This window comes from Nematolebias whitei, chromosome 14 (genome assembly GCF_014905685.2).
Source record: "Nematolebias whitei isolate Nwh7 chromosome 14, NemWhi1, whole genome shotgun sequence".
Classification (NCBI taxonomy): domain Eukaryota; kingdom Metazoa; phylum Chordata; class Actinopteri; order Cyprinodontiformes; family Rivulidae; genus Nematolebias; species Nematolebias whitei.
Genome location: NC_056511.1, coordinates 34,943,356 through 34,956,057, shown reverse-complemented (window position 1 = coordinate 34,956,057; position 12,702 = coordinate 34,943,356). Strand labels below are relative to the sequence as shown.

At 39.0% G+C, this 12,702-nt stretch overlaps 1 protein-coding gene across 1 annotated transcript in view; it reads right to left on the bottom strand.

The window, feature by feature from the left end:
* acaca (acetyl-CoA carboxylase alpha) overlaps positions 1-8,998 on the bottom strand; it is a 47,874-nt gene extending 38,876 nt beyond the window's left edge. Inside the window, exons 1-13 of the mRNA XM_037688059.1 lie at positions 8,724-8,998; positions 7,262-7,394; positions 5,784-5,922; positions 5,534-5,643; positions 5,358-5,439; positions 5,174-5,272; positions 4,980-5,086; positions 4,768-4,878; positions 4,468-4,677; positions 4,214-4,384; positions 2,150-2,311; positions 1,890-2,053; positions 142-292 (exon numbers count right to left, since the gene is read on the bottom strand). Coding sequence (XP_037543987.1) covers positions 142-292; positions 1,890-2,053; positions 2,150-2,311; positions 4,214-4,384; positions 4,468-4,677; positions 4,768-4,878; positions 4,980-5,086; positions 5,174-5,272; positions 5,358-5,439; positions 5,534-5,643; positions 5,784-5,922; positions 7,262-7,394; positions 8,724-8,953 — 1,869 coding nt within the window. The 5' untranslated portion in view covers positions 8,954-8,998. The remainder of the gene's footprint in view (positions 1-141; positions 293-1,889; positions 2,054-2,149; positions 2,312-4,213; positions 4,385-4,467; positions 4,678-4,767; positions 4,879-4,979; positions 5,087-5,173; positions 5,273-5,357; positions 5,440-5,533; positions 5,644-5,783; positions 5,923-7,261; positions 7,395-8,723) is intronic.
* Positions 8,999-12,702: the final 3,704 nt, after the last annotated feature.

Here is a 12,702-nt window from a genome sequence, read left to right as displayed (position 1 = left end):
ACTAGCGAATGGCCTTAAAGGGCGAAGCCTATACGAAATGGAACTGGTCCACAGCTTAGTTTCAGTGCTGTCATTGGAATGTGACAAATATTTACTGTCATTACAGTTTATTTGAAGGGCATCAAGTGCACATCTGCATACCTGCATCTTCTCAGCAATGAGCCGGTCCAGCCAGCCGGTGTCGATGCTGTTCTGCTGAAAGCTTTCGGTCTCCAGTAGTTTGATGAGATATTCCACTGTGGTTCTGAAGTCCCCTCTTATAGACAGCTCTTTAAGTGCAACCACCATGTTGCTATTAAAAAAAAGAAACCAAAGACAAGAGTTGGTCATCTTTCATAGAAATTAGAGATACTGTCTGGGACAAAAAAAGTCAAACAATGTTTTGTTGGGGGCAGCACGGTGGAACAGTGGGTAGAGCTGCTGCCTCTCAGCGAGCAGGTCGCCCCAGTTCAAATCCCAACTGGGGAATTTTATGGGTGGAGTTTGCATGTTCTCTCAGTGCATATGTGAGTTTTCTCCGGGTACTCCTGTTTCCTCCCACAAACTAAAAACACGCATGTTAGGCTGATTGGTAACTCTAAATTGTGCCTAGGTGTGACAGAGATGTGGCCCTGTGATGGACTGGTGACCTGTCCAAGGTGTCCCCCGCCTCTTGCACATTGATGGCTGGATAATGGATAGTAATAATGGGTGAGAAAATATAATGGTTATGGATGGATGGATGTTTTGTTGGACCACCTTAAGCTTTGATTATGGCTCTAACTTTAGTTTTGGGTTTTAGGTTATCATCCTACACCAATTACACCAGTTTTGGCCTCCCTGCACTGGCTACCGGTTCACCTTCGAATCCAGTTCAAAATACTCCAGTGTGTCTATAAATCACTGAATAGTTCTGCCCCCTCCTATCTCACTGATCTGCTGCAGCCGTATGTCCCACCGCGTTCTCTGAGGTCAGCGGACCAGTTGCTTCTCACAGTTCCAGGAACCCGTCATAAGCGCAGAGGTGACAGGGCCTTCTCTGTTGCAGGCCCAAGACTATGGAATGAGTTACCTCTACCTGTCAGACAAGCCCCCTCCCTCACATGTTTTAAATCCCACTTAAAAACCCACTACAATTCCCTGGCTTTCAACACTGTATGATCTGTTGCTGAACCTGTATGCATCACACTGTGTTAGTCATTATGTTATTATCTGCTATTATTTTGTTTCTATATATTGATTTTACGTTATGTTATGTGTTGCTGTGTGCTCTGCCTGTTTGTTTCTGTTTGTACAGCACTTTGGTTGGCCCTGTCGCTGTTTAAAGTGCTTTATAAATAAAATGGTATGGTATCCTATTCAGTACTAAGACAGCTAGATAAACTGTACTTTAATAAGCTCAGCCTGGGAAATTATTATTATTATTATTATTATTATTATTATTATTGTTATTATTTTAAGTACATGTCCTAGTTTGGCTGTCACAATTTAAAAAAATGCTTGAATCCAGCTACAAACATCTTGACAGTTCATCTTTGGACAGAAGTTTGCAATATGTTTGCTAGTTTTTTGTATTTTTTTTTTTAAAAGAAAAAACTACATTGAATATACTACAAACAGGAAAAGACAAATTAGCAAGTTCCTTGGTTTAAATGCATGCATGTTCACAGGAACCAACTGAACAACTGGTTTAAGGAAAGAAAAGCTGCTGACTGTATCAGCAGGGAAAACCAACTTGTGAAAATATTTTAGTTATTTCAGTACATATTCAAGGGAAGCCTCTTATCTACTTGCTATAGATTAAGTTTTTTTATTTATTTTTTATCTGGGTGTAGGGGAAGTATATATCACGTAAACGTAAATGAAATGTGTATGATGCAATTTTGTTTTAAAATCCCATGTTCACTCACGAGATGGCTTCTTCTCGATTCTCTCCCCAGGAGAAGCAATGTCCAAATTGGGAATCAGCAAACTCGTGCAGCCCCCCTGCTGCTGCAACACTGAAGTAACCCCACACGTTCTTGTTGCTGCGGAAATTCAGCTCTTGCACTGTTCCAGAGCTTGGCTTGAAACCCTGCAATCACACAGACAATATTTTAAAAACTGGAAACTACAGCGTTACCTTCTGCAGTAAATACTTTCTGTGAAAAGTAAAGAGAATATCTTGTACCTCGTCTGGATTTTCACTGGTGATGCGTGCAGCAATGACGTGGCCTCGGGGACAGGGAGTATTTGACAGACTCTCAAAGTCAATGAGACAGTCTCCCCAGGGCTGGACTCCATAAAGCATCCTGATGTCTTTGATCCGATGAAGAGGAATACCCATGGCGATCTGAAAACAAGCATGTTAAAAATATGTATTAATATATTCAAGTTAGACAGCACAGTGGCTTAGTTGATAGAGCTGCCTCTTTTCAGCAAGAAGCTCGCCAGATCGAATCCCGGCCGGGGGCTTTTCCGGGTGGAGTTTGCACGTTCTCTCCGTGCATGCATGGGTTTTTTCTGGGTACAGTAGTCCCTCGATACTTCACGGTTCAACTTTTGCAAACTCACTCTTTAGTTAGTTTTCAATGTTATATTGTACACGACTCACAATTGGCTGATTGATGAAAGGCAACCAACCACAGCATTGTGCTGAGAGGCAGACTGGCCATCAGGAGCACCGGGACATTTCACGGTGGCCTGGCCTGCTCAGTGATCGCCAAGAGGGACTAAAGGCTCGGTTCGAGTTGCGCTTGATTATTTTAAATAAACAATCAGTGCCGCTTGTGCTGTGCACTTGGGTATAAGACAGACCCCCTGCCCCAACACAGCAGATATACACAACAGGTGGGCACGCAACCTGTTGTGCGTTTCTGCTCTGCTGTAACAGCCTCAGAAATAGAAAGGCGGGAGCGGGGGTGTTTGTCTTACATCCAAGTGAGCCGCACAAGCAGCGTGGATTGTTTATTTAAAAATAATCAAGCGTGACCCGAACCGAGCCTGGTCCAGAACATCGGTGATCACTGAACGGGCCAGGCCACTGGGAAATGTCCCGGTGCTCCCGATGGGCAGTCCGCTCCTGGGATTGGCTCAGTAACCGTTGCATCAGTCTGTCTGCTCTCTTTCGCTGTGCTCTTTTAGAGAGTTTAGAAAATTGTTAAGAACCCAAAAAAGTTCAATCTGGTCCTCTGGACATTCAAAAAAAAAAAAAACAAAGCAAAAAAAATGTAGATACATTTCGTCTCTCATCCGAAAGACTTCCTCAGTCTGAGGTGCTGTTTTCAGCTCAGTCTCTTAAATAGCACCTTCTCAGAGTGGATCAACCTGTTTGCTGCTGACAACCAAAACCAGCTGCTCACACAGTCAAGAAGGACCATCAGCCTAACAATGGATCATTAGCACACTGATGGTTGTTTACTATTAACAGGGGGTTGAGTGATACTAGCAATAACAGCATTGTAAGAGGGGGACAGTTGAACCCGGAGGCCTCCACCCCTGTTTAATGATGGACGATTTCTTTTCACAAAGATGGCCTCCTTTATTCCTCTCTCAAACCATCGTTCCTCTCTGTCCAGTTGATCCACTCTGAGAAGGTGCTATTTAAGAGACTGAGCTGAATACAGCTCCTCAGACTGAGGAAGTCTTTCAGATGAAAGACGAAACGTTTCTACATTTTTTTTGCTTTGTTTTGTTTTTTGTTTTTTTGAGTGTCCAGAGGACCAGATTGAACTTTTTTTTTTGGATTTTTCTACCTGGATTATTGAGCATGCATCAGGATATAAATGTATATGTACAGAAAAATAGTGTTTATTTTGAATGCTTGTATAAACTTTCAGAACAATGTATGTTTCAATTGACAAAACAAATGCAAAAATGTTTAGACTGTGAGACAATGAGTTTAGTTGCAGCTTAAATAAATTTGCCATCCACAGAGCCACTGAGTGTGTCACTCCCACGCCAACACCCAATCAGCTTGACACAGCTCTCTCAACCCTGCTGCTCTACTGTCTCTGACCTATTTACACACAATCCCAAACGCTGCAGAAACCCCCCATGTGACCTATTGCTGCTGAACCCCCTGAATTAATCACAATGTCTTCTGCAGCTGGTTGTCAAGGAGACAAGGGGCCCATTGAATCAGTGATGACAGTGAAGAATGCAAACTTTTTCAGCTACAGGATGAGTGTATGAATTGTAATACTGTAATATAATACTGTAATCTGCAAGTGTGTGGCTTTGGGGGCAGACTGACCTGCAGTTGAGCAGAAGGCAAGTTGACATCAGCCACCATTTCAGTGCAGGGGTGCTCCACCTGCAGGCGGGGGTTGAGTTCCAGGAAGTAGAAGCTGCCATCCTGGCTGTAGAGGTACTCCACGGTGCCTGCACTGACATACCCCACCATCTTAGCCAGCTTCACAGCACACTGAAAAGGAAAAAAAGGCTCCTAAAATCAAGGCTTGAACTGGATTAAACCTATCTATATTTTCCAAACTACACTGGTTTTACCTTTTCCATGTCCTCAAACACATCAGACGTAGCTATGGTAGCAGGAGCCTCCTCGATGATTTTCTGGTGACGTCGCTGCACAGAACAGTCTCTGCCAAACAGGGAAATAGCATTTCCATATTGATCAGCTAAAATCTGCACCTCCAGGTGGCGGGCGTGTTTGGCTAACTGCATGACAAAAATGGGCGATCCTGGAACTTCGGTCTGGACCTAAACCGCAACAGAAAAAGTGAAATTGTGTGGGCAGAAATCACAGAGGAAACATTGTCATGGAATTTAGGTATTTACATTTCTTCTTACCTGTCTGAAGAGATTAGGAAAGTCATCGGCACAGTTGACTTTGCGGATTCCTTTCCCTCCACCTCCTTCTGAGGCCTTCACCATCACAGGATAACCAATTTTCTCTGCCGCCTGGAAAAGAGAACAGAGGTTTCCAGGAAACAAGCAAGCATTAGCAGTTTATGTGCACATTTACATGGCAATATGATCTCTCGTTTAGAGTATGGGCTTACTTTGAGGCCATCTTCTACATCCTGGATGCAGCCGCACTCGTACAGCTCATGAGGAACGTTGATGATTTTCTTTTTTTGGTTATTCTCTGTCCATTCAACTGTCAAGCCTGATTTTGAGAAACCAAAGAGTTAGAAATGTTGATTGTTGAACAATAATTCCCAAAAAGATTAGAAGAACAGACTGTAAGACCTACCTGCTCCGCTCCATGGTAAAGTTGGAATACCAGCCGTCTGAGCTACAATTGATGAGGCAATTTTGTCTCCAAGAGCCCACATAGCCTGACTTGGGGGACCTATGAGGGCAGTTAAAAAATAAAACTTTAGGTTTACTAAACTTCTAAACATGAGCAGGGCAACAAAGTGACCAATTTCCTTTACCCATGAAAGCAATTCCATGCTTATGAAGGAGCTCTGGGAGTTTGGGATTCTCTGAAGCGTGACCCCACCCAGCCCACACTGCCTACAATAAATAAAAACATGATGTTCAACCATTAAGCTAATGATTAGAAACAGCTAAAACGTGTGAAAAAAAGACCATTTGGTAGTGGTTATACCTGAACAGGTATGCGCTTTGCAATGTCCAGAATGAGCTCGACGTTGGCATAGTTGTTGTTGTTAGTTCCTCCTGGCACAGGCACGTAATGATCTGCCATTTTGATGTATTCTGTCAAATAAAAATAAAAATAAAAATATAATATCCTCATAAAGAAAATAACTTTAAGCACAATAAAAACACAAGATCAAGAGAACAAATAGTTTCCTTCCCGGATGAGGTCTTGGATGACATATTCAGAGAAACCTTACCTGCATTAGCCTTCAGGTCTTCTGGGGTCACCATGACAACAAAGCGGATTGCTCTTTCATTACGGAACATCTCATAGGCCCAGCGACGAATGGAGCGCATGCATTTAACTGCAGCAATGCCATTGTTGGCAATAAGAACCTGAAGAAAGAGTAAGATAATAATGTTGATTTGGTCTATGTCACAATAATAAAGTTATGGAGTTTTTTTTGTTAGTTTTAATAGGTATTGTTCTTAATACTAAACCTTCATTCACAAATAATAATAATAATAATAATAAGAATACATTTTATTTGAAGGTGCCTTTCAAATCACTCAAGGTCAAAGAACAAGAAATACAAAAATTAAATAAAAAATAATGAAATAATAAAAGGTAGATATCAATAAAATCAAACAATTAATGGTAAAATACATAATGACATTAAACAAAATAAGCAAGTTTGAAACAAAGTGAGTTTTAAGAATAGATTTAAATGAGGACAGAGAATCAGAATTCCGGATGTGGTGTGGAAGAGATGCAGAGACGAGGGGCTTTATGGGAGAAGGCTTTGGATCCCATGGTTGTCATGTGGGCAGGAGGTATAATGAAAAAAATAGATAAGGAGGAGTGAAGACTTTGGGCAGGTGTGTAATAGCAAAGAAGATCAGTGAGGTACAGAGGTGCCAAGTTATGGAGAGCTTTGAAAGTGAGGGGAAGAATCTTGAAGTCGATGCAATATTTTATGGGTAACCAGTGAAGATGTTTAAGGATGGGGGTGATGTGTTTCTTCGAAGTAGTTCTGGTGATGATCTGAGCAGCTGTGTTTTGGACAAGCTGAAGTTTATGGATGATTTTAAGAGGAAGACCTGAGAGGACTGAGTTGCAGTAATCTAATTTGAGAGGTGACAAGAGCATTGAAAAGGATGGCTATACTGGTGGGAGTAAGAAATGAACAAAGACGGTTGATGTTTCGAAGATGAAAATATGCGGACCGAGTAATGTTATTGACATGAGATTCAAAAGATAAAGTGCTGTCAAGAATGACACCCAGACTCTTAGCTGTAGGGGAGGGAGAAACTGTGGAATCATCAACTTAATTGTGAAACTATTACATTTGGATAAGGTAGACTTAGTGCCAACAAGGAGAAATTATGTTTTCTTGGAGTTCAGTTTAAGAAAGTTTTGACTAAACCATAACTTAATTTCACAGATGCAGTCCGAAAGGAAGGCTGGCAGAAGGGTGGTGTTGGGCTTGGTGAAGTAGAGCTGGGTGTCATCTGCATAGCAGTGAAAATGAATACCACATTTTCTAAAAATGAGACCAAGTGGAAGAAGATAAATGACAAAAAGCAGAGGACCAAGAACAGAACCCTGAGGTACACCTGAAATAACTGGAGAGAACTGGACAGGATTATAGAACATATAAATAGAACATAATTCACTTTGTCAGAAAGCTTTTTAGCATCTTTTGAGTGAACTGGATGTAGTAAAATCTGACACCTTTTCAATGACTTTGTTTCCACCAAAACGAGTGACAAATTCAGCAGGTGATGCAACCGTGAAGTCCCGCTGGAGATCAATCCGCCTGCGCTCCCTGCCTTGTTTCACCAGGTGGAGCCCTGACATGCTCGGTCTGTTAAATAAATATACACAAAGAATCATAACACTTTATTAGACCTCCAGTTTTGGAAAATAGATAAGATGTAAGTTAGCATGCTGAACTGCCAAACCGACCCCAGCGATGGTTTTAGCTGTAGTGGATGCTGGGAAAAATGATTCACATTTACAGCCCTGAAGATAAAAACACACCGATATCGCTTCGTATTGATAAGAAACTCATTACTGCAGTAGCACAGGATTAAACTTCTGAATCTCTTAAATGTGTTTTTGTTGTTGATGAGGGTTACAGAAATGAACTAAACTTCTATAAAATAATACAAATAGCAAAACCTAAATACTGGGACAAAAGATATTCAAACTTTAACAACAAAACTGGTAAATATAAAAGAGAAACATGGTTTATTATTGTAAATGTATGGAAAAAAGATACAGTAAATAGCTCACCTCCATGTTAACATGTTTAGAAAAGCCGCTCAACAAGATTTGCAAAGTTCTATTAATCAAACAGCTGAAATCGGAGCTTAGGGGAAAACGGGTAGAATATAGAGGAGTGTAGGGATCAGCTGGTGGGTGTGACAGAGCCTGAGCTAGTTTGTCTGGTTGGCTTCTGTGGCCTGATACTGAATCGTTGCATCACTGATGAAAGGTGAATGAGTTTCAAGAAAGCAATTTAGGCACGTTTTAGTTTTAGCTGTAAATGTCCTGATTTTAATCAACACTTGGGCACTCCCATCCAGTTTTTCTAGTTTCAGAAATACCCTCCTGCACTGTTTCAGTTTAATTCCTTTTTTATAACCTGTTTGGACTAAAGGGACACACACTTGCAAATGTGTACAGTATTGAACAGTAAGATTCACTTTAAAATGTTTTAAATGTTAAACCTTACTTACTCAAAGTGAAATATAAGTCGTCTGGTTTTACAGGAGAATTTGCTTGAAATAACAAATGCAGACATTTATGTAAAACTTCTGAGGAGAACTTCCATCTGCATATGTCACAAAACTTAAGAGATTTTCATGATGCCCAGAGAAAACTCAAAGCACTCCGAGAAAGGTCCAAGACTGCAGAGTGAACATAATTTTTTTTTTTTTTAATCCATCAGGGTTGAACATATCCTTCCAACGGTTGGATGAAAAGATTTCTGTGTGGGATCATTCACAGCTTTCCTAAACCAAACAGACATTCTGAAGGGTTTCCCAGCTCTCCTGGACAACCAACCGCACAGACTGAGTACACAGTGAAACCCTTCATTGATGCCCAGAAATAGCATTTTCACATGTACTTTTTAAAATTTGAGCACATCTAGTGAAGGAAAAGTGCAAACTTTAATTTGGATTCTAACCTTAGATTGTGTATAGGCCCATCGATATGATCAAAACCCATGTCACTGGTGCTGTCAGAGCTACAAGAGGACGGTGACAGCGAGCGGATGTCCTTGTCCTCCGGCTGCGGGTCTGTTTTCCCTTGGATTTCATCCTCCGAGTTCTCCTCCGATATACACCCCACGAGGAAGTGAGACTGCAAGACTCCAGCAGCAGGTTTCTTCTGAGCAGCACTGTCCTGCTGTGCCATGGCTGGGTGACACGAGCAGGCTGCAAACACTGACAAGAAACAGCAGCGGCGGCAGCAGTTATAAAGGAGGACCAGAGTTCACTAATCAGATCACATATCTTTGTCTGGAACGAGATGCTGTTTGTCATATTGCAAAACTAGGTTGCATCAACTTTAGTTTTATCGATAATACAAGTGTCATTGCAAAACATGGGTCCAAACTGGACTCCGCAACACATTCTGAGCTAGCTTGACATGCAGATCCATTTAAATATGTATCAAATTATTCTGACATTCTTTCACCAGTAATTGTCCATCTAGAAAGTTGGACTTGATTTATAACCGAGTCTAGAAATAACATTAAACCATGAGCGACACTTATAGATACAATTTAAAAGTAACTTTAGTCTTCCTTTCTGTTCATTGATTTACACATTGTAGCACATGTATCTTAGTTCTATTGTACTATTAGTTTTAATTAAAACAGAATGTAATTCATTCTATTTGTTATTTTACTCAGCCTTAAGTGCTTTTATATTTATTTTTAGGGGAACGGTACCTTTAATTTTTCCCCAACTTACACTTAATTTTCTATTTCTGATCTCCTTTTTAGCATTGTAAATTATTATTTCTTTACATTTTAGAATTCAAAGTTTTATGATTAATATATTTGATCTACTATGCTATACCTCTTGTGTTTTCTAATAAACAAAACAGTGTTTTCAATGTTTTAAATCTTAGCCACATTTTAAATGGCCTTGTGTGTCCTTTTGTTTACTTCTTTGTTGCTTCTTTTATGGTTGACTTGAATCTGGTTTATGTGACTGTTGTATGCAAGGCTCTTTATAAATAAAGTTTTAAATGGCAGTTGTCCATAAAAGTATGTCACAATTTATTTAGAAGTGATAGCTAGGTGACTATAGACACTAAAATTTACTTTTACTGTAACTGCTAGTGAACACAACTTACAAAAAAACAAAGAAACAAACAAAAATCTTCAAATAGCATACATAGTTGCTGAAATTGTTCACCTGCCTGAGTGGAAAGCTAACCCTCTTAAGGCACACCTTATCTATCGATAACTGCTTGCAGGACCAGAAAAACAAGCTGTGTGCTGCCACCAGGCATCTCGCTAAAACATGACATATCGGCGATATGTAGCCTAACTGAATCTCCCAACGCAGAAATAATAATAATAAATTTTAGCTGACAGGCTGGTGTATTTTAAACGTTTTGCCGACTTGGCGTTACCTGTCAAAGCTAGTAGGTTCACAACTACAGCAACTAAAGCTGAGGCGAAGATGCTAGGCTAGCTTACCGGCTAATGTCATTAATAATGCTACAGTCTAAGTATTCATTAGCGCCGTTTGAACCGGACACTAAATCATTTACTGCACTGCAGCGCCGGCAAACTGTCCCGAAATGACAAAACCGGTAAAACACATTTTGGCTAAACTATATGTAACTTACCGGTGGAGATAAACCGACACGAAATCCTGAAAAAAGTTGACTCAGATAAATCAATGAATTAACAGTCTGTCGGTCATCTCTGGGTTCAGCAAAGATGAAATAAATAAATAAATAAAAAAATCACATCATGATGAGGTCACAGAGCTCCAGCAGACGCTGCAACGGCAGAGAGTGGGGTGATGTGATGATTCGTTAGCAGGTTACTCCGGGACGATGACCTCCGACAGCGACTTCCGGTATAGAAATACGACACATAGACAAGATTATACACCCATGCTCAGACTGTACCGGCTTTGTCCCAAATAATAATTAAAATAGAACGATATAAAATGTAATGTAGTATATCATTGTAACGTTAAATTTAGGTTTGATGATTTTAATATAAAACAAATATATCAAGTATTTTTTTTAAGGTTTCTTACTTTGTGAATCAATATAATTCCTCAGATGATCATTTGCATTGCAAATTAATGTTTGTGTTTTTATTTATATGTATTCATATTTAATCAGTTCCTTTTATGTTACACTTGAATGAATTAATTTATTAAAGTGTTTTGTAAAAAGCTTGTTCTATCAAAAAAGCACAACCTGCAATAAGCTTAATTAAGCAAGTGTCATCCTGCCCTACAGTTACTGTAAATATGTAACATCTGGTAATCTTGACTGCTTGTCAACAGTCGTTCACTAAGCTTACATGCACTATTTTTTCTGACTTCTGCTGATTGACTTAATTTTATGATTAAAAAGAAAATCTTCATAAGTCTGCAGCATTTGTCTTGTGTAGTGAAAAGTAATTTGGGTTTTGCAAATCAGGGTTAAATGATTTTAAAAAAGAGGTCAAATGAAAAATGTCTGTTTCACATATTAAGAAAATTATTTTTATAAATAGTTTTTTTTTTTCTCTACAAAAGTGTTTCATTTCGTAAAAGACAGATAATGTTATGCTGTGTCATGTGTTTTGGAAAATAAGGTTTTGTTTTCTTGGGCCTTTAGCAAAAAGCTATACAAAGTCATTTTTGACACATTATAAAAACACGTTTGACTTCATCTTATTCATTTAGATTAAAATGAATTAGAACTTAATTTTATCATATTGTTTCATAATTTAGCGTTTTTTCCCCTACCATTTTTAATGTGCTGTGAATTTATATCCAAAAGAATTCATTGTAAATTATTAAACATGCCTATCTGTTGCATCTAGATCTAGGAAGGCTTCATACGTGGAGGACCAATCAAAACGCAGAGACCGTTTGTAGGTGGAGCCTAAATGATGTGTTTAAAGCGTGCATGACAGGCGCACGTGTATGAAATACCCGTGGTTGTATTTACATGTTTAGGGCTTCTTTGCCCCTCCTTGCTGAACTGAAAGGAGTCCCTGTGTTAAACGCACACATGTTTGTTTATATTTTACATTAAACTTTATTAGTATTTATTTATTTTTTCTACAAGGTTTTAAACTGAACGTGCAACTGAATCAATTAAATTCATTTCAACCTTCATTTAGACCGATAAATCACATTGAGCATCGAAGATTCATTTACAAGTGAGATCTGTTTTAGACAGACAAAAAAGTAGTGAAACTGGCACATAATAAATAAATAAATAAATAACAAAGGAAAAACACGCTTGACTGATAAGTGATTTTAATGTTGCGAATGGATATCCAATAAAATTCTTGTAAATGTTGCTGGTAATTTTTTAATGATGTTACTTTTCGTGGGAAACAACAGATCTAGCATTTGGCTGATGTGCATCCAGATATTGTTCAAAATAAAAAAAGTTAAAGAAAAAAGAAATGTAAAAAAAAAATACATCAGGTCTAAAATTAAATTTTCATCATTGTCACTTTGTCATGTTGACTTATTTGAAGTCAGGCCTTGACCCAGATAATAGTATTTGTGACTCAGACCTGGCCTTTAATTGTGATTAGGTGTTTAACTTGTGCCACATTATCAACATCTCAATTATTTACCTCAGCTAATCCAAATGGCGGTATAAGATAATATAGAGGGCATATATAAAAATCAATACATATTATTCACTCTTATGTTTATGTTAGAAATGCATTACAATCTTTGAATAGCTGGGGGCTCATTCACTCAACTGCATATGCTCTGTACAATGTGCACATCACACAAAGTCCTGACCCTATTTGGTTGTCCATGTTGATAATTGTATGCAAAAATATCATAAACACTTAGTGCAAAATAAATGCTGCCATGACGTCTGCATTGTATATGTCATTCAGTCGCAAGACAGACAGACAGACAGACAGACAGACAGACAGACAGACAGACAGA